This window comes from Agelaius tricolor, unplaced genomic scaffold (assembly GCF_023055355.1).
Source record: "Agelaius tricolor isolate 1412-34295 unplaced genomic scaffold, bAgeTri1.0.p SCAF_11, whole genome shotgun sequence".
Lineage (NCBI taxonomy): Eukaryota > Metazoa > Chordata > Aves > Passeriformes > Icteridae > Agelaius > Agelaius tricolor.
In genome coordinates, this window is record NW_027269271.1 from 1,818,862 (window position 1) to 1,836,988 (window position 18,127).

Sequence of the window (18,127 nt, forward strand, 5' to 3'; positions counted from 1 at the left end):
CTGGCCAGAACAGATGAATCTCAGGATTAAACAAGTTCCCACTAAAGTCACACAGTCCCTGACACTTGGGAGGATTCCCTTCCCAAGGTAGGATGAGCTCTATGCTGTTTATTCCTTTGTCTCAACAAAGTTTCCTTCCAAGGAAATCTCTTCCAAGGTCTCCTTACCCTCTCTAGACCTGGGAGGATTTCCCTACTGCCTCACATCTGCAACGGCAGTAGGTGGGCTTGGAAATCAGTTTTTACTTGAGCCTTAGCACCTCTTCTTTCCTTCTAAACTGGAGCCAGAGCTCTCTTTACCTCTTCTCTGGACTCCTTTGGACTCAGTTTGCACCTTCTTGACACACAGAGCCCACCTGGAGCCCTCCCCAGGGCCAAGCAGCACAGGGAGAGGATGCCCCACAAACAAGGCCAAGTTGTAGGACATGCTGGGGGTGAAAAACATCTGCCTCTCATAAAGATGTGGTGTTCTGCATTGAGCAGCAGAGCTGGTCCAAGGCCAGACAAGCAGATTTGCAAAAGGCATGGATCCACAGCACTCCAAGGGAGCCTCTCTGCTCCCAGTTCATCCCAGATCCTGTGCTGCTCTCCTTTCTCAATCCACCTTTCTCTGATGGATTAAAGGCAGAGGGGAGAAAGACTTCTACCTAGAAAGTCACAGAAATGTGGATTTGGCAGTCACAGCTGCAGGATCCACAGCACTCCAAGGGAGCCTCTTTGCTCCCAGTTCTCTTTGCTGCCCTCCTTTCCACCCTGCACTGTGACATGGGGAAATCTCTGTGAACTCACCAGAGGAGCACGGGCAACCTCTTCCCCCAGCAAGCCCAACTTCTCCCCTGGGAATCAGTGGTGGAGACGAGAGGGATCCACCCTTCCAGGGCTCCCCGGCAGCTGGAGGCCTTGGCTGGTGGCAGGGCACTGGGCAGGAGGCTTTGCACCAAAATAGGTCATTAGTGAGCAACTGGAGCTCTGCATTCTTCTCCAGGCCCTGCATTTTCCTAACGGGAATGCCTCAGAAACCCAGTGGGGGGAAAGAGGAATTTACAGTTCCCTTCCAAAAACCAGTCTTTGTTTGTTTGATCGTTTTTTTAAATGATCGAGTAACTTGTGAATACATTTTCTGATGATTCCCACATCCTCCCAGCTGGAGAATGGCTCATGAACAGACTCCAAGCTCTGTAAATGAGCTTGTTAGTCATAAGTCTTCAAACAGGCTTGATAAACAACTTTCAGCCTGCAGGATATTCATCAACCATTCTGTCTGCCTGGTCTCCTGACACTAATTTATTATTTACAGTGAGAGATCCTTCTCCTAAATCACAGGTGATTGTTTCTTTTTACTGATTAGTTGATTTAAAAAAAAAAATTGAGGGGAAACAATGAAAAACAAATCACAAACAAGCATAGTGCTGCAAGCACTTATTCCTGACCAGTCCTCCTAGTTTCCATGACACGTATCAGAAGTTTTCCAAATGAAACAAACTCTCAGTAACGATCTTTTTTGGCCAAACACTCAAGAGCAGGCTGTAGCCAAGAAAAAGAGTGTGACCATCCCAACCAGCCGCTGGGAATTTCACTGCCTGCCACCAAACACGCCAGGGACCTTCCAGCTGATCAGCACGTGCTGCTCCTTGCATCTCTTGGGCTTGTGGAGAGCCCAGGCACCCCAAGATGTTCAGGAGATTCACATTCATGTGCAAAAAATCTAAACCTGAAAGCCACCCAGCCCATGGGTGGGTGCACACAGCAAACAGCTCTGGCCCCAAGGGCATGGGGTGCACTCAGCAGCACCAGGTGGGTTCCCTGCAGGAACAAACCTTGCTGAGGTTGCTCCAGGTCTTGGAAGGGGATATTCTCAATGCTAACTCCACAAAGACAAGCAGATGCAATAGCAGTTTGCTGGGGATGGTGCAGAAGCAGGAGAATCTTCCCAAACTGCTGTTTAAGCCAAGCTCTTACATAACACACATAGCCAGAAAATTCCAAAGCCCCTAATTAGGGCTCAGGGTTGTACCCAGTTATATTGGTAGGAAAACTGAGGCATGGCAAGGTGATCCTGGTCAAGTTATGGGAGGGAGTATAAAGTAAAACAGTGGCCAACACACAAAGGTGTATTTGAGCTACACAAGACAGGCTGGGTCACCTGGTCTGATGTTTGAGGGAAGAAAAGACCTTCTGTTCCAGCTGAGATTTTGGGTGTAAGCCTTTTCTGGGTAGGCTGCTCCCAGCACCAGCACACACCTGACCCTAAAACCCTGCCCTGCAGTTCTCCCAAATGGAGCAGCCCTCACTGCCTGGGGAACACACAGAGCAATCACCCTCCTCACGGGGCTGCCTGCTGTGTGTGCATCAAACCCACGCTGTGCTTCCACCTTTACCTCAGCTCGCCTGGACACACATGGACAGAGCCCCATCAGCACTCACAGTAAAGGCAGCAGGATGCAGAGCTTGGCTCTGGGCTGGTCTTGAGAGCTTCTTCCTCTCCCTGAGTGTGAAATCACCAACACATTTCCTCTGACAAGCTCAAGTACTCGGCACTGGGCAGGCAGCGCTAGCAGCCCGTGCCTACACAGCCAGCCTTCCCTGGGACACAGCCTGGTCTCCAGCCTTCCTGGTTCACAGGAACCATCCACCCTGAGCAGGAACTCTGTGCTGGATTCACAAACCCCTGCTCTGTGCCCTCCACCCAGGGTACAGGTGATGCTGCTGGTGGGACGATCAGCACGGAGCACTGCCGGCACTTCGGGCCACAAGGCAGGGAGAGGGCTCTAAAGCTTGATGGGAAACCAGCCCAGGCCTGGTGGGGACAGGAGCTGCCTGCAGAGCCACCAGCAGGGCCAGCCCTTTGCAGCAGCAGCCCCAGAGCATTAACACTCTGTTTTCACTGTTATGGCTCAGGCACTTTTCCCTTTTAAGTCCAATCCATCCCCACCGAGCCCCGCCGCGGCTGAGCTGACACGGGGAGAAGTGACAGCTCTTTGAAAGCTGCAAGCATCCCTGGTTTGGTTTTTTTTTCTTTAAACAAATGTGGATCGTATTAGCGACACTTCCAAAAAAGAAGATGATTTCCAGAGGCACTGAGCAGGTCTGAGGGCCTCGCTGGCACACTGGCTGCAGCTCAGCCCAGCTCTGCCACCACTCACTCAGAACAACAAAGCCCAGAGCAGACAGACCACTGCAGGCACCCCACGAGTTCAAATCCTCAACCTTCACTGCTCCAGCACCTACACTGAGAGGGCTGGAAGCTGCTGCTTTCTGCAGCCACCCACCCTTGCTCCATCAGCACCAGGCACCCTGCTTTGATCCCAGTGCCCTGCTGCTCCCTTCAGAACCTGATTCCAGTTTCCTTTCCCAAGCCTGCCCACTCAGCAGCTGCTGCTGCTGGCAATTCCCTCTTGCCCCAGACTGGCAGGACCAAGGGGAACTTTGATTTTGCTTTGGTCAAGGAGGCCAGAGGAGAAGTTCATCTGCTGGTGGGCTCAGAGCAGGAAGCAGTGGCCCCAAGCTGCTGATGAGTTTCCAGCTCTTGGTGCAAAAGCAGTTTTGCTGCCTGAGCAGCTCATCAAGACGTGGAGAGGGTCCCAGCCAGATCCTGAGCGTCTCTTTGGAAGTTTGCCCTGCCCAGCAGTCTTGCTGACTGGCTGGAGTTTCTCCTGTAGGAAAATTTCTCTAGCCAGAATGGGGGGAAAATTTGGGTGGAATATGAACTGGATGCTGCAATAGGATGTAGTGATTTGTTAAGAGTGCAGCTGGCTCCCTTTGCCTCTCATCTAACCTTCCCTTCCAGGAACACGAGGCACCAGGATGTCCTGGGCTGCCACCCCAAGGCAAACGTTCACTTCACATGGGCACGTATGAAATCCAGACTGTCTGGGACAGTGCTTTAAACTGTGCTGTAACCTTTTCTCGGCCCCTGGAGGTGAGAGAGGAGCCCAGAATGCTATGTAAGCTGAATTAGATGCTCCCTGGCTTGCTCATCAGGCCTCTCTTGGCCTTCACAGACTCATCCTTGCAGAGGCTTTCCACTGCAGGAGGTGCCCTCAGCTTCAGCACCTCTGCTCCCTTCCCTTCTCAGCCAGAATCCTCCAGACACTCTCACTTGAAAGAAACTTCTCTTTAAGTGATGCCCCCAAAGTGCCAGCAGACAGGCAGGGCAGCTCTGCTGAGCTCCCATCCCCACCTCACAGCATCTTCCAGGGATCAGCAGGGCCCAGCAGGAACAGGGCAGGAAAAGAAACATGGATTAGGAACACAGCACAGATTTCCAGGGCAAACCTACATTTACAATGCAAAGGTGAGCAGGGCTGTGACAAGCTTCAAATTATCTCCAGCTAAGGAATGGACAGAATTCTTCCCTGTGAGACCCTGGCACAGGCTGCCCAGAGAAACTGTGGCTGTCTCTGGATGCTGGAAGTGTCCAAGGACAGGCTGGACAGGGCTGGCAGCACCCTGGGACGGTGGGAAGTGTCAGGGTTGGAACTGGATGATCTTTAAGGCCCCTGCAACCCAAACCATTCTGGAATTCCATAAAACCAATCATAGCTGAAAAGCCCCTGAAGTGCTGAGGAGCTTTGGGAGCTGTGCTGGCCCCGGACAATGGGAAAACTGTCCCAACACAGGGTGTTAAAGGACAAATCCCTGCATTGTAGGGCTGGTGGCACCTACATCTACACCTGTGAGCTTCCACTGAGTCTGTAACACAGAGCCTCTGTAGAGATCTCCAGTGGGTGGTAAGAGGTTGGATTTGTGCTGCATCTCCCCCTCAGGAGGAGGCACTACTGCCATCCTTCTCCATGCCCTCCAGACTGCCATTTCACCCCTCCTTGGAGCTGTCTGCTCTCCCCCAGAGCAAACAGTGGGTTCTGAAGATATTTCCCACATGCAGCGACCAAACAACAGGTTTTTCTTGGGGGAACCAGACGAAAAACCTGCTCCACCACCCAAGCAGAAGCTGAAGCCTTTCTGGACCCTGCATGTAAAGCCAAGAGGACAGTTCAAACATCAGAGCCGTGGACAACAGCTCCTCCAGCCAGACTGTGCTGAGCCTCGCTTCAAATCTCCATAATCCGCCCCAAAATCCAAGGCTCCTTTAGGAAAGGCGAGCAGGGTGGGGAAGCAGCAGTGCAGTGATTCATCCTCCCCAGAAACAGAGGCCCAAGGCTGGAATACTGTGACACTTGGTAAATATTCGTGATGTACTTCATTATGCAACAGAGGCCCAGCAGGAACACAGCTCCCTCAGGGCCACTTAATATGGGTTTCAAAAACGATTAAATATATCATAAACAACTCCCAACCAGGAATAAACACCTATAATCCCATCAAGTCATTCTGGTGATGTCAAAAACCATGGGAGTCAACTCGGTTACCGGGGGGAAAAATAAAAATACATCTTTGAAGGAATTACAGCCCTGTAATTCCGTGTCTGCCTTGTGAAAGACCCAACTCTCCCAGACCCTCCTGGTTTTGCTCTGTCCGTGCTCTTGCTCTTTTCCTTTCAGACTCCCTCACATCACAGATTTTGATGCATTCTGCACTTCTGCTGAGAGGAAAAAGGATGGAGGTCCCAACTGCAGACAGCAAAACCGCTCCATGCCCGCACAAAAATACTCCACTGGCTGAAAAAAAAGACCTTTTTTGCATGACTCAAGGCTGCTGGTCAGGTCTTCAAACACTAATACTCATCAACTGGCACACACATAAGTGGTCCATTGAATCACATGCAATGACTTGTGTGAGTAAGGCCTGCACAAATTAACCCTGAGATAATATTTTCCCATGCAATCACTGCTTTATACATCATCAAAAAGATGGAAAATAGACCGGCTAGCAGTGGAAACTCAGTGCAGATGACAGAAAGCTGATGTTCATTAAAAGCGTTCGAGCAGTTTAGACCAAACCTTTCAGTTTTATGAGAGATTTCAAAATCTAATTTTCATGGAAATGTTTTCATTACATTAAGGGGGGAAGGAGGGAAAGTAAAAACCTTCGGCAAAATCTTTTTCAAATTAAAAAGTTGGAAGCTCTGAGTGGATGGATTGAAAACACAAATACCATCAGCAAATTATGAGACCATGAGAACCAGGAAGCAAAACTGATTATGATCAAAAAAAAGTGAAATTCACAAACAAATAGAAGTTTCTTTTCACCCCCTCAAAAGGAAAAGCACTCAAACAGAGCCAGCTCCCTCCTGTACATTCACATGGTTCTTTTTACTTTGTTAATATCAGTACCTTGACCACTTTAGTTTATTTCCTTGTGCCTTTTTTTTTTAAGACTCCAGATATGTGGCAGAGCCACATTTCCATCTTCTGTCTTTGCCCAGAAGCTGCAGAAATTTACATAACAAACCCAAAACGCTTTCCCACTTCAAACTGCAGGATTCAGGGATGCAAGAAAAGTGTCTGACACTGTGACAGTCGCTGCAATAATCACACATCTGCCAGCCTGAGGTCAAAATTAGATAGATATGCCCAAGGAACATAAATGGAAAGGAGTTAATCAAGCTTCTAACAACTGCTTGGTGTTAGTTATCTCAACCTTCATTCAAGTGATCTCTCCTCAAAGCCTCGAGGATACACGCAGTAAAACCGGCACGCGCAAAGATGCTGCCGACCAAGAACCGCGTTTTTCACACAGATAATTTACAACAAGCGCCTTACAAAGAGTAATGATCTGATCCTGGCTTTTCCTACATCGGTTTCTGGAAGTGGAGAACTCTGGAGAGTCTTTCTTGAGGAAGATTTGCCGCTGTTGGTGGGGACTGAGGCACCGGCGGCTTCCCCGGCGCTCGCCGCTGTAACCTGGGGACACCAGCACCAGCTGCTGCCCCAAGACTCTCTGTCCATCAGCAGGACAAGACAGGAAGAAAACTCCAAGGTTTAATCAATTTTCCCCTCTTCTATCTATTGGTTGTACATCCCTTGTCTACGGACTCAGCATTTTCTGGGAATAGGGGCTGTGATTTACTAACAAAAGAGATGCTCAATACTCTGAGATAAAGCAGAGGTTTGCAAAGAAAACTCTGCACATGTCCCAGGTGCTTCTTCTCACCTTCATCCTCAGCAACTCAGCAGCCCAAGGAATTGCTTTCCACATTTCCAAGCAGTGGCAGAGCTTTTCCACCTCTTCTTGCAATTTTCTTTTTTTTGGGTGAAGGATGGGGAGGCACAGGAGCACAGACAATTCAGGACTTAGACACTCTCTTTTACTCCCGCAGCAACCTCACTTGTTCTGATTAAAAAGAGGCAATTAAAGCAAAATGAAAAGCCATGTGGGAGCAGACCCAAAGTCCTCCAACTCAGGATGCTGTTTCAGACAGCCAGGAACAGCAGTCAGAGGGTTTAAGCCCAGGCAGCAAGGAAGAGATCTCTGCCCCAGCTCATCCTTGCAGCCTGTGACTGGCGGCTCCCTGAGCTGGACACTGCCTCCAAACACTGCTGCAGTGAGCGGCCATGCTCAGCCCTCCCTGAATCTGCCAGTCCTTTCTTGAAATAACACCTATTTCTGAGCTGAGCCCCATCACCCAACAGTGAGAAGGCTGAAAAAGCCTTTCCTCAATCTGCTGCCAGAGCAGAGGGGCTGAAGGCACTGACTGACCTGCCTGAGCAGAGGAACTCACTCACCTTGTCCCAGCAGGGCTCCTGGGATTTCCTTGAGAAGGAGCAGCAGCACTGAGGGGTCACGATGCTCACTGGGACAGGAAAAAAATAATGGGGGGACTCAGGCAGCCCGTGCCCAGCTTTAATTGGGAATCAGCCTGATTTAATCTGCCAGCCACCTGAGTGCCAGCACTTTTATACTGAAGAGAGATTAAAGGACAGCAAAAACCCCCAAACACAGAACTTGAGCATGTAATGGACTGAAGCGTGGTTTATTCACTCCTTACGAAAGAAATCCCAGCGTAACAATTTTTCTTTTGCTGTTCATGCTTTCTCCACACCATTTTATGAGCCATCAACAGTGAGCCTCAAACAAACTAAGCAAAAAAAAAAAAAGCAGAAGTCAAAAATGCCCATTTGAAAAAAAACCAAACAATCATTGAGAATTACAGAGCCACAAGCTTTGGGAACCCAGAGGCAAGTGACAGGTTTCTGTCACCCTCATAGGGCACAAAAGCAACAGGAGATCATTGCCTTTTCTGGGAAGTTTGGGGGATCCCCTCAGCTCAGCATTTTCATCCCAGCTTTAGCCGGACTCAGCAAAAGTTGAGCTACCACAGCAAGAGTTGGTTTAACCTTAACAGGTTATTTGGTGACAAATTGGAACTGGGATTGCAAAGCCTTCCCAGCCAAGCAGCAGAGGCAGGGAGGTTTGCCCTGATGTTTATCAGCTTTTAGGTTAAGGTGTTCAGAGCTCCGAGTTGAAGTGAGCTTGGTAAGAATGACAGCTCCGCAGCGCTGCTGCAAACTCAGCTCCTTAACCCACGGACAGCTCTCCCTGCAAATGTTACAATCACAGCTGCTCCCAGGAATGTTTTTTTCTTTTTAATAAGAGAAATGTTTTATCCTGAACATCCCTCAAATAAAACAGAGGTGAAATATTTCCTTCAATATCAAACATTCAAACAAAACCTTTTGTAATTTCTGCGTCAAACTTCTTCTCTTAAGTTTTGTTTACAAAACCAGCACCAATAATTTGGTTTTCCCCTTCAGTTTGGGACAAAAATCAGGGGCAGACCAGTTGATTTTTCTTCAGCCTGGAAGAACATTTTTAGTATTCTTGAGAAATCCACAATTTCTTCAAACGGCTTTTACCTTTTCTCACTTAAAACCAAGGAGAATAACTGAGCCCTGTGTTAGATTTCCCACTGAACCAATTCTCATTTTTCACACAGAAAAGCTCCTACCTCTGTTGCATTTCCTAGCTCCAGCACAATCCCTTTCCTGCATGGATTGCTAACACTTCACAGAGCACACACAGCAGATAGGGAAACTGAGGCACAGAGACTCCCGGGATATGCTAAATGTATCCATGAGAGAGCCAGAAAGCCCAGATGACAGCTCTGCCCAACAAACCTAGCAGAATTTATTCCTCTCCCTTTCTTTTTTTTCTGTCGTTGCTTACTTTAGAATACTTCTAAAACTTTCTAATTCACCGCAACGGTATTAAAACTTTTACAGCATTCAGAGAATTTCTAAATTATTTGAAACTGTAGTTTGGTCCCTGCTCAGCAGTGCTGACTAGAAAACAAGCCCTTGGACAGCTTTTTTTTGGGTTTTTTTTCCCCCCTGCTTTAAGAGCAAGGTGAGTATTGGTGAAACACAGTTCTCCTTTTCCACGCTGACTGAGCTTGCAGTTGGCAAGGGGCAAAATCAGGAGTAAATCGGAGTAAATCAGGAGTGAATCCAAAGAAAATATGATAAACTAAATTGGGTACAGAGCAGAAGTAAAAAAAAAAAGTTGTCTGCATTTGATATCTTGCGGATTCTCCAGCGGCACAAGTTGGGGATTCGGGGGCAGCCGCAATCGCTGTTTTCCCCGCTAAAATACACACCTTTAAAGCCAGAAATTGCAGTTTTTCGGGTCCTGGGAAGGCAATATTTTAAAGCCATGTCCCAGCGGCGGTGGATGCGGCTCTCGGGGAGCAGAGGAGCCGCTCCGGCAGCCGCGCTCCGCTCGCTCCGTTCCGAGCGCTCCTGGAGGATGCTCCCCGCCGGGACCGCATCCGGCCGGGCCGAGCCCGGGCATCCCACGGGCGCTTCTGCAAGGAGCGGCTGCTTTGGGAAGGCTTCCCGCTTCCCCAGCTCGGATTCCTTCGGAATACCGAGAAAACCACGTCGGATCCACGGAGAAAAGAGGGTCGGAGGCGGCTCCGGCGGGGAAAAAAAAAAACAACACAGAAAACCAAACCAACAAAAAATCGAAAAGCGAACGAAAATTGCAATTCGCATTTTCGTTCGCTTCTCGTTTCGTTTTGTTGTTTTTCCCCCCGTTTTTCGCCGAAGCTCCCTCGGAAGCGAGCCCGTGTCCGCAGCCGCGGCCAGCCCGGACCCCCACGGAACTCCCTGCGGCCGAGGATGTAATTATTTTAACAGAGAGCGGCTAAACGGGGGTTACTGACCCTGCACAGCCCCTGCACAGCCCCCTCAGCCTTTCTGACAGCGCTGCCCTTGGAAAACAACACGCGGCGCTTGGAAAACGCCGCGCAAGCCGGCGCCCATCCCGCTGCCCACGGCCGCGGGGCTGCTGGGTCACGGCGAGCTCGGACTGTTCAGGATGGGCAGCTCAGAGCCCGGTCTGGCCTCTGCCTTGTCCTGCCCGGGTCGGGGAGAAGCGGGGCTCGGGGCAGCGGCAATCCGCGGCTGCACTCGGGAGCTGCACTCGGGAGCCGCGCACGCACCCTCGGGCTGCTGGCGAGCCCCGGCGCTCCCGGCAGGGCACCGCACAATGGTCCGGACCCCATCCAGACCCCTGAGCAGCCTACCGGTGTCCCGCGAAGCACGGCGCCGTGCCCGCTCCCACGGGCCGGACGGACGGACAGATGGATAGATAGGATGGATGGATGGATGGATGGATGGATGGATGGATGGATGGAGGCTCAGCGCCTAGCGCGCCTCGCCCCGTCCAGCCAAGCGCCGTTCTCAGCGCACCCCGGCAAGGAATGGATGAGGGGGCCGAGCCCACGGGCCCGCTCCTGCCCGCTCGTGCTCCCCGGGATGTTCTCCGGTTCCCCGCAGGGTGCAGGAGCCACGGCACCGGACCCGACGGGCACGGCGGCGAAGGGCAGGTCGCCCCTTTCCCCGGAAAACAAGGGTTTCACACTCCGGCGGGTGCCGACCCCGCCGGGGCTCCCTGCGCGGCGGGGAAGGGCGGCTCGGGGAGCGGGGCAAGCCGGGCTAAGCACCGGCGGAGCCCCCTCGGAGCCGGCACCGCCCGCCGCGGCTGCCCCGGCGAGAGATGGAAGGGGAGGATGCCCCCGCACTTACTGTCCTGCTGCGGGGTGTCGCTGCCGCTGGTCAGCCCGGGGGACTCCAACAAGCTCCGGCCGGGCTCGCCGCCGCCCTCCTCCGCCTGGGCGGCCACCATGTCGCCCGCCTCCTCCAGGTCCAGCAGGTGACTCACGGAGAAGTTCTTCTTGGCTTGTAAATTGTCCAGGCCGGCGGGGCCGTCGAGGCGGGCGGGCAGCAGGGCCTGCCTCTCCATGGCGTGGGCATAGCTGGACGCCATGGTGCCGAGCGGGGCTGCTCTGCCCTCGCCCCCCGCGGGCGCCCACCGCCCCCGCGCCCCCCCAGCCGCCGGCGCTTCCAGGGGGGGAGTAGCGAGGAGCGGAGCGGGGCGAGCGGGACGGGACCCGACGGCAGCGGCGGGTAGGGAAGCCCGAAGGGGAGCGGGCAGGGCCGGGCTTAAAACATGCCGGAGGGGAGAGGCGGCGGCCGGCTCGGGGCGCCGGGGCGGCGGCGCGGGGAGCTGCCGCCGGCCGAGAGGCGCAGGGCGGCTGTGGGGCCGCTGGGGCGGGTGCGCCCCGTCCCTCCGCCCCCGCTGCCGCCGGCTCCGCTCCCTCCGCCCCTGCGCTGCCCTCCCCTCCCTCCCCTCCGCCCCGCACTTCAAACGGCGGGGGCGGCTCCGGGCACCCGGGGGAGGGCGGCCCGCGGGGCCCCGCCGGGACGTGGCACCGGGCCGCGGGTGGCAGCGCAGGCCCCGCGGCTGAAGGGGGGAGCCGGGCAGGCCCCCGTTGTGGGCCGGCGCTGCACCTGGAGGGGAGGGTGGACCGCGGCCCTGGGAGGGAGGGAGTGAGGAGAGGAACAGCGAAAATGAGAAATGCAGATGAAAAGGTGAGCGAGGGTAATGGAAGAGAAAGTGCGAACAGGAGAGAGGGAAGGAAGAGGAAAAACCAGCGAAAGAGGAAGGAAAAGTGCAGCGGAGAACTGAGAGAAACAGAGCGATAGGGGAGTAAAGTGAACAGAACAGAAGGGAAGGGAAAAAACAAACAAAAAAACCGCGAGGGCACAGTCGGAGCTGCTGAGGCCGGCAAGCACAGCGGTCCCCCCAGGCTGCGGTGGCCCTGGTGGCCCCGGTGGCCGGGGACAGGTGGCGGCCCTCGGACCGTGCCCAGCACAGCGCGGCCGCTGAGGGGCCGGGGCCGCCTCAGGCCGCAGCTCCCGGCGGCCGCGGCCGGGGCTCCGAGCTGCCACAGCCAGCCCAGAATTTCCATCCCCCCTGATCTGGGGAAAGAACATTTGATGCCATCAAAGGGCTCCAGATTGAAAACAGATGTGCTTCCCCGAGCCTCTCCATGCATTTAATTAAGGCACAGGCATGGAGGAGACATTTCCATCATTAGTTTGCTTTCAGGCCCCCCCCCGGTCCCAGTTTACCCTTTCCAGTCTCAAAGACCCAAATGAGCAGGACAGGGCTGCAGAGCTCTGCTGTCCCCGATTTGGGGGGTAGACAAAGGTGGAAAGGCAAAAAAAACCCCAAGTTTGGGGCAAGTTGTGCATGTGCACAGAAGCACGTGAGTGTACATCCACCCAAAATGCTGTGGGTGCATCTGTGTATGCAGCAGAGAGTGACTTCTTCTGCATCAGAAGGACGATTTGTGTGATGTCCTCTGGTACATGTCCACATGTTGGATGGGGAAGGAGCTGTGCCCTCACACGGGTGTGCAAGGCTGGCTTTTGTATACTGGCATCTTGTACCCTGGCTCTGCAGGTTCAGGCAAGGCAGGGTGGGTGATCACCTGTACATGCCCTGATCATGAAATGCCCTTTTCTCTGCCTTTCTCAGGTATCTGGTTGCTGCCTCCTTTCTTGGTGAGCTGGGGGTTACCCTCTCTCTCCCTGATCTGGTTCAGATGCATGTTTGCAGCTGGCTGTCCTGAGTGGGTGCTGGAGAAGCCCAGCCATAAACATGCCTTTCCACGGGCAGTGGGGTCTGCTCTTGGCCTTGGATGTCAGCAGGAGCCACAGAAACCAGCCCAAGAGGTCTCTGTGACAGCAATGCCCTCACTGACATCACTGCTGAGGTCTCCCCATGTCTAAGTGCATCCTTCAGACCATGCTCCCTGCCAGCCCTGGGGTTGGGAATGCAGCCTGAATTTCCCCTGGAAAGAGGAAACAGCCAGTTCCAAAAGTGAGGCTTCATCCTGAAGTGAGTCCTGGCTGCTCCCCTCACATGCATTTTAAAGGATTGACTCCCGTTTCTCTTTCTGCAAGGCAGGCTCCCAGAAATGGGCGCACACAAGGGGATGGATGCTCCCAAGCACTCCCTGTTCTCACAGGGGTCACCTCCAGACATTCTAGGGGTCCCTCTCTGCCTCCTACCACCGAGACCAGGACAAGTCCCCATGGAAGGGGTGACAACCTGCAGAGCAAGAAATGTTCAAGTATTTCAGCCTCTTGAAGGAAACATGGATGTTTTCAGACCAGAGCTGGGCTTGAGGGAGTGCATGAGAAGAGATGGATCAGTTCTCCCCCAGTGCCACCTCAGACCCTCTGTGTGGCCCAGACAGGTCCCTTCCCTTCCCTTTCAGCCTGGGTGAATTCCACAGGCTGCATTCCAGAACAGGGTGCCTGATTCACATTCTCAATGTGGCCTGAACCCCTCCTACAACACAGCTCTGGATTTCTGTCACTGGGTGGGAGGGACAAGCTGAATCCAAGGGCAACTCTGCCAACTCTGTCTGTCCCAGAAGGAAGGGGAGTGGGAGCAAGGCCTGCACAGAGCACAGCAGGGCTGCAGTTCATCTCTCAATTATCTCTGTTCTGGCCAGACAGGCCCTGTGCCAAGGCACACCTAGGATGTGGAAATGAGTGCAGCAGGGACCTCCTGGGCTCTGACAGGGATAGTGCCTGTGCTGCCAGCTCGGTTTATGATGCTGAGGTGACAGGATACCCCAGTTCTCACAATCCTGAGGCTGGGGAGGGCTGCCATGCCACAGATGCCCATGGCAGCAGAGCCAGGCACCCTTTAAACATCCTACAGGCCATCAAGAAGTGATCAGACATTTATTTCCTCCTCACCACCGCTCTGGTGTCAAGCTGAGCAGGTAGCTCCCCTTCCCCCCATCCTCCCATCCCACTTTTCCTCTCCAATGTGCACCTGCCCAGAGGCTGCTCACAGCCCCATTCCTCCCTCTCCCAGCTGTCCAGCAAATGGGTGCCTTCTGCTCACACTCTCAGCAGGGCAGGAGCCTCTGAGCCACTTCTGCCAAGGGAGAAGAATAAAGCCCAAAAGTCCTGAAACAGCCAGAAATCTGCCAGGTGAAGCACCCACAGCTGAAAGACCCAGTCTCACACCACAGCCAGACCCCAGTTTTGCCCTTTCTGCTCCCAAAAGTGGGTATCATTTTGAAGGACATCAGTGAGACTCACCAGTGAGCTTTGCCTCAAAACCTCCCTCCCCTCTGCTGTGATCATGTCCAACACTGGGAGAAAGTGAAGCAAAAACCACAAACTCCCCCATTTTCCCTTCCCTAGTTGCATTTCAAGAAGGGGAACCCCAAATATCTGCATCTCTGCAGATGACCAACACATTTTGCTTCTGCTTTCTCTTCTCATAGAAAATCACAAGCACCCTGCAGTGCCAGTGAGAAAGCCCCTAACTGGAGTGTATTTTTGATTCTTGAAGTTTCCCATGAGGTCCTACACTGGCAGCTCCTGTGGTTCCCAGCTCCAAGGATGTTCTAAGCCCTCAGAAACATTCCCTTCACATCTGTCTGAACAGCAGCTCTGGAGCTCCACAGTTTTGCTGCCACTTTTCAGGTACAACAAACAGGATCTGATGAGCCTCCCAGGGGTCTTGGAACCAACAAGAAACAGCCAGAGCAGGTGAGCAGCTGTAAAATCCCCAGGGCAGCTCACAGCCCTTGGGGCTGGCATTAGTGGGATGCAGGAGGGTGCAAAGCAGCAGGAAAGCCAAGCCTTCCTCTGCCCTGACCACCACACCATGTGCCTCTATCAGCACAGATTGCCCTCTTCCTTCAGGTGCCCTAAATATCTTTTCTTCCACCTGGGTTTGAATAAAAGAAATAAAAGAAGGACTTTGAATAAAAGAAACCAGGCAGAAGAACCTGTGGTACCCAGGTGTGTCCTTAGCTGGCTGATGGTGTCATGGCATTCAGGTGAAGAAGCATTTTGCTCAGTGAGGGAAAGTCCTTTGGGTCTCCCCTACTTCATTTTCAGTGTTTAAATTCTTAGAGCCTTTTTTTTTTTTTTGATCTGCCAAATGTGTTTCATCCTAGAAATTAAAGAAAAAAATGCAGGGGGGCAGTGAGGAGCAGGAGCTGACAGCCAGAGTGCAGGAAACCTGACCAGAATGCACACACCATCTATTCCTGCTCCTTGCAGGGCACTCAGCTCTTTGCAGACATGCTGAATGCCCTCCAGCTTTGCCCTCTTGAGGGTCTGGATGGGGTGCAAGCAGTTTAGAGTGGTGATTCAGAGGGCAGAGGGCACAAATGATGTCCACTCCTCTCCTAGACTCAGCAACTTTGGGGAGGGAGTGCTCCTACACACCTTCACACCTTTGCTCTCCAAAACATCACCAGGGCTCCTTAGGGGAAAGCTGGTGAGAGGCAGGGATTCAGAGCATCTCTCTGGCTCTGCCTCTTCTCAGCCTGCATCCACAGTGTCCCATGCCCTGCCCAGCCCAGTGAGATGCCACTGCTGGACTCTCTGATGCTGCAGTGCTGTGGAGCCAAAGCACAATTCTTTCCCTCTGAAAAGTTTTCCCCCAGCCCTCCCATGGTGCTGGTTCACTTTTCATGCCTGGCCTCAAGCCCTTCTGCACTTGCTGCAGCCAGGGCTGGCTGAGATCTGTGTGGAGCTGGGCACAGAGAGCACCTGCAGGGACCCTTGTGTGCATCTCACATCCCTTTACAGATTTTGGGGGTCTGTGCTCATATTGGGGTGTGCAGCCAGGGCGGGGTGAGATCTGTGTGGAGCTGGGCACAGAGAGCACCTGCAGGGCCCCTTGTGTGCATCTCGTATCCCTTTACAGATTTTGGGGGGATTTTGGGGGTGTGTGCTCATACTGGGGTGTGCAGCCAGGGCTGGTGAGATCTGCCTGGAGCTCAGCACAGAGAGCACCTGCAGGGACACCTGTGTGCCTCTCACATCCCTTTACAGATTTTGGGGGTCTGTGCTCATATTGGGGTGTGCAGCCAGAGCTGTGCCCCACAAACTCCTGCTACACACTTGGACCAAGCCTCCCTCTTTTCTTGCCTCCCCACACTGAGGTGTGTTATTACATCTGTGGGGATCAGGTAGTCTACAGTCCTTCCAAGCTGTAAACTCAGCATCAGGGTTTCTTTTAATCCCAAACATCTTGATGTCATCTGGAAATGCCATGAGCAGTTTATAATTAGGGTTTAGCATGCAGATTAATACCAGCAGCTCCAGGGTGAACAGACCATCAGAGTCTAATCAAAGCTTAAATGGGGCAGCAATTTAGTACTGAGATTTATTATTCCTCTGCACAATATTTTGAACCAGAGGCTGAGTTCACAGCACACACAATCATTCCTGGAAGTGCTATCACATCTCCAGTCAGAGCAAGGTGCCTTGTTACTGGTTCATGGGGGTGATAAAGACTTGGCTCTGGGAACTTATTTAGGAATATCACAGCACTGACACTGTACAAGATTTAAAACCTGAGGCAGGAGAACACTTGCACACATGCTCCAGCCCATGTGGATGCTGGGGCAAGGCCATGCACTTTTATTTTTTTGCTGTGCACCAGGTGTAATAAGGGAGGTGTCCCAGGATAGCAGCTGAGGGTTTTTTTGCCATCTGTCCTGGCCCTGTGTGGGGAGGAAGGATGGAAAGCTTTGTGGGGATGGAGCCACCTCACAGCAACAGAACCTTCAGGGGACCTGGCACTCTGCAGCAAGCTCAGCTGAGGGCTGGGGAGGGAGTTCTGTGCTCAATGGAGCCAACTATATTATTCAAGCACAACTCCTCCTGAATAATATTTCTGCCAAGCCCCCTCTGGATGGCTCCTGGGAGTACCCCCAAGTGTCAGAGGTTTGATTTTCACAGTAGGGCAGCTGGGCTGGCTGTGCAGCACCTGGGCTGGAGATTTCACTAACAGGACTCCAACCTGCCTTGCCTGACCCAGCCTCCTCTGCCCCAGCCTGGGCTGGAGCCTTTCCCTTGCCTTGTCATTTCTAAAACACAAGTGGAGGAGGGGGCTGAGAGAGTGGAAATTTGTTTATCAGTTTGTCTGCACTAGTCCCAGTTTTTAGATTGCAAGGCAGAGCTGCCACAGCTGTCACCCAGCTTTCAGCAGGGATGACAGGCACATTCACCAGCTGCCAGTGGCAAAAACTGCTTTTCTGGTTCCTTTTTCCATCATCTTTCCACCAAGTGGGAGAGGGGCTGTGAGGAGTGTCCTGATCCCAGCCTGGCTGGGTGTGGATCTGAACTTGGCTTTGCTCTTGCCAGGGATGCCATGGGGCTGGCACCACTGGGCTGCAGGGGACAGATGTCACACACTGTGGCCTCTCAAAACAACCCATCACCGTGGGTTCCACCAGGTATCAGCACAAACACCTCCTGAGCACAGATTTGCTGCAGTGGCTGTGAGCTGTGTGAGCACAGGGCACAGTTCTGCAGTGGATGATGTTTATTGCTCCAGCACCTTGGAGGCTTTAGTGGATTTACCTGCCTGTGAGAAACCAGGCTGTGCCACTTCCAGGGTTCCTATTCTCCTATGACAGCGACCTGGTGACACTGAGAGAGCCACCAGGAGCTGCAGCCACTCCCCCCTGCCCCAGGGCAGCTAGGCAGGGCTGGCCAGGCTGCAAGAGGGCTAAGCTGCTGTCCCAAGGGCTCAGACTGGAGCTGGCTCCAGAGCTGGCTGTGTAAGGAGCCTGGGTTTGGATAAGCCAGCCGTTTAACCGGGGTTTTATTACCAGGCAGGGGAACAAAAGCACTCAGAGGTCACCCGGGAACTTTAATCAGCACCGAGGGTCATTGGATAGCAGGATAGGAGGGAGGAGGGCAGGGCCCAGGGCACACAAATAAATAAATAGATGTATTTAAACCACCTTCCTCCAAGTGATCTCTCTCTCTCTCTCTCTCCCCTTCTCCATGTACACACTCTGCTCCTTACAATCAGGCCTTCAAATGGCCCTCATTTCCCCAGCAGAAAGTCCAAGATCTCCTGCAAATTGAACTAAGACGTTT

General features: G+C 53.0%; 1 protein-coding gene across 1 annotated transcript in view; it reads right to left on the reverse strand.

Moving 5' to 3' along the window:
- PRRX1 (paired related homeobox 1) overlaps nt 1-11,419 on the reverse strand; it is a 39,688-nt gene extending 28,269 nt beyond the window's left edge. The window contains exon 1 of the mRNA XM_071435783.1: nt 10,928-11,419. Coding sequence (XP_071291884.1) covers nt 10,928-11,168 — 241 coding nt within the window. The 5' untranslated portion in view covers nt 11,169-11,419. The remainder of the gene's footprint in view (nt 1-10,927) is intronic.
- Between the last annotated feature and the right edge of the window lie 6,708 nt (nt 11,420-18,127).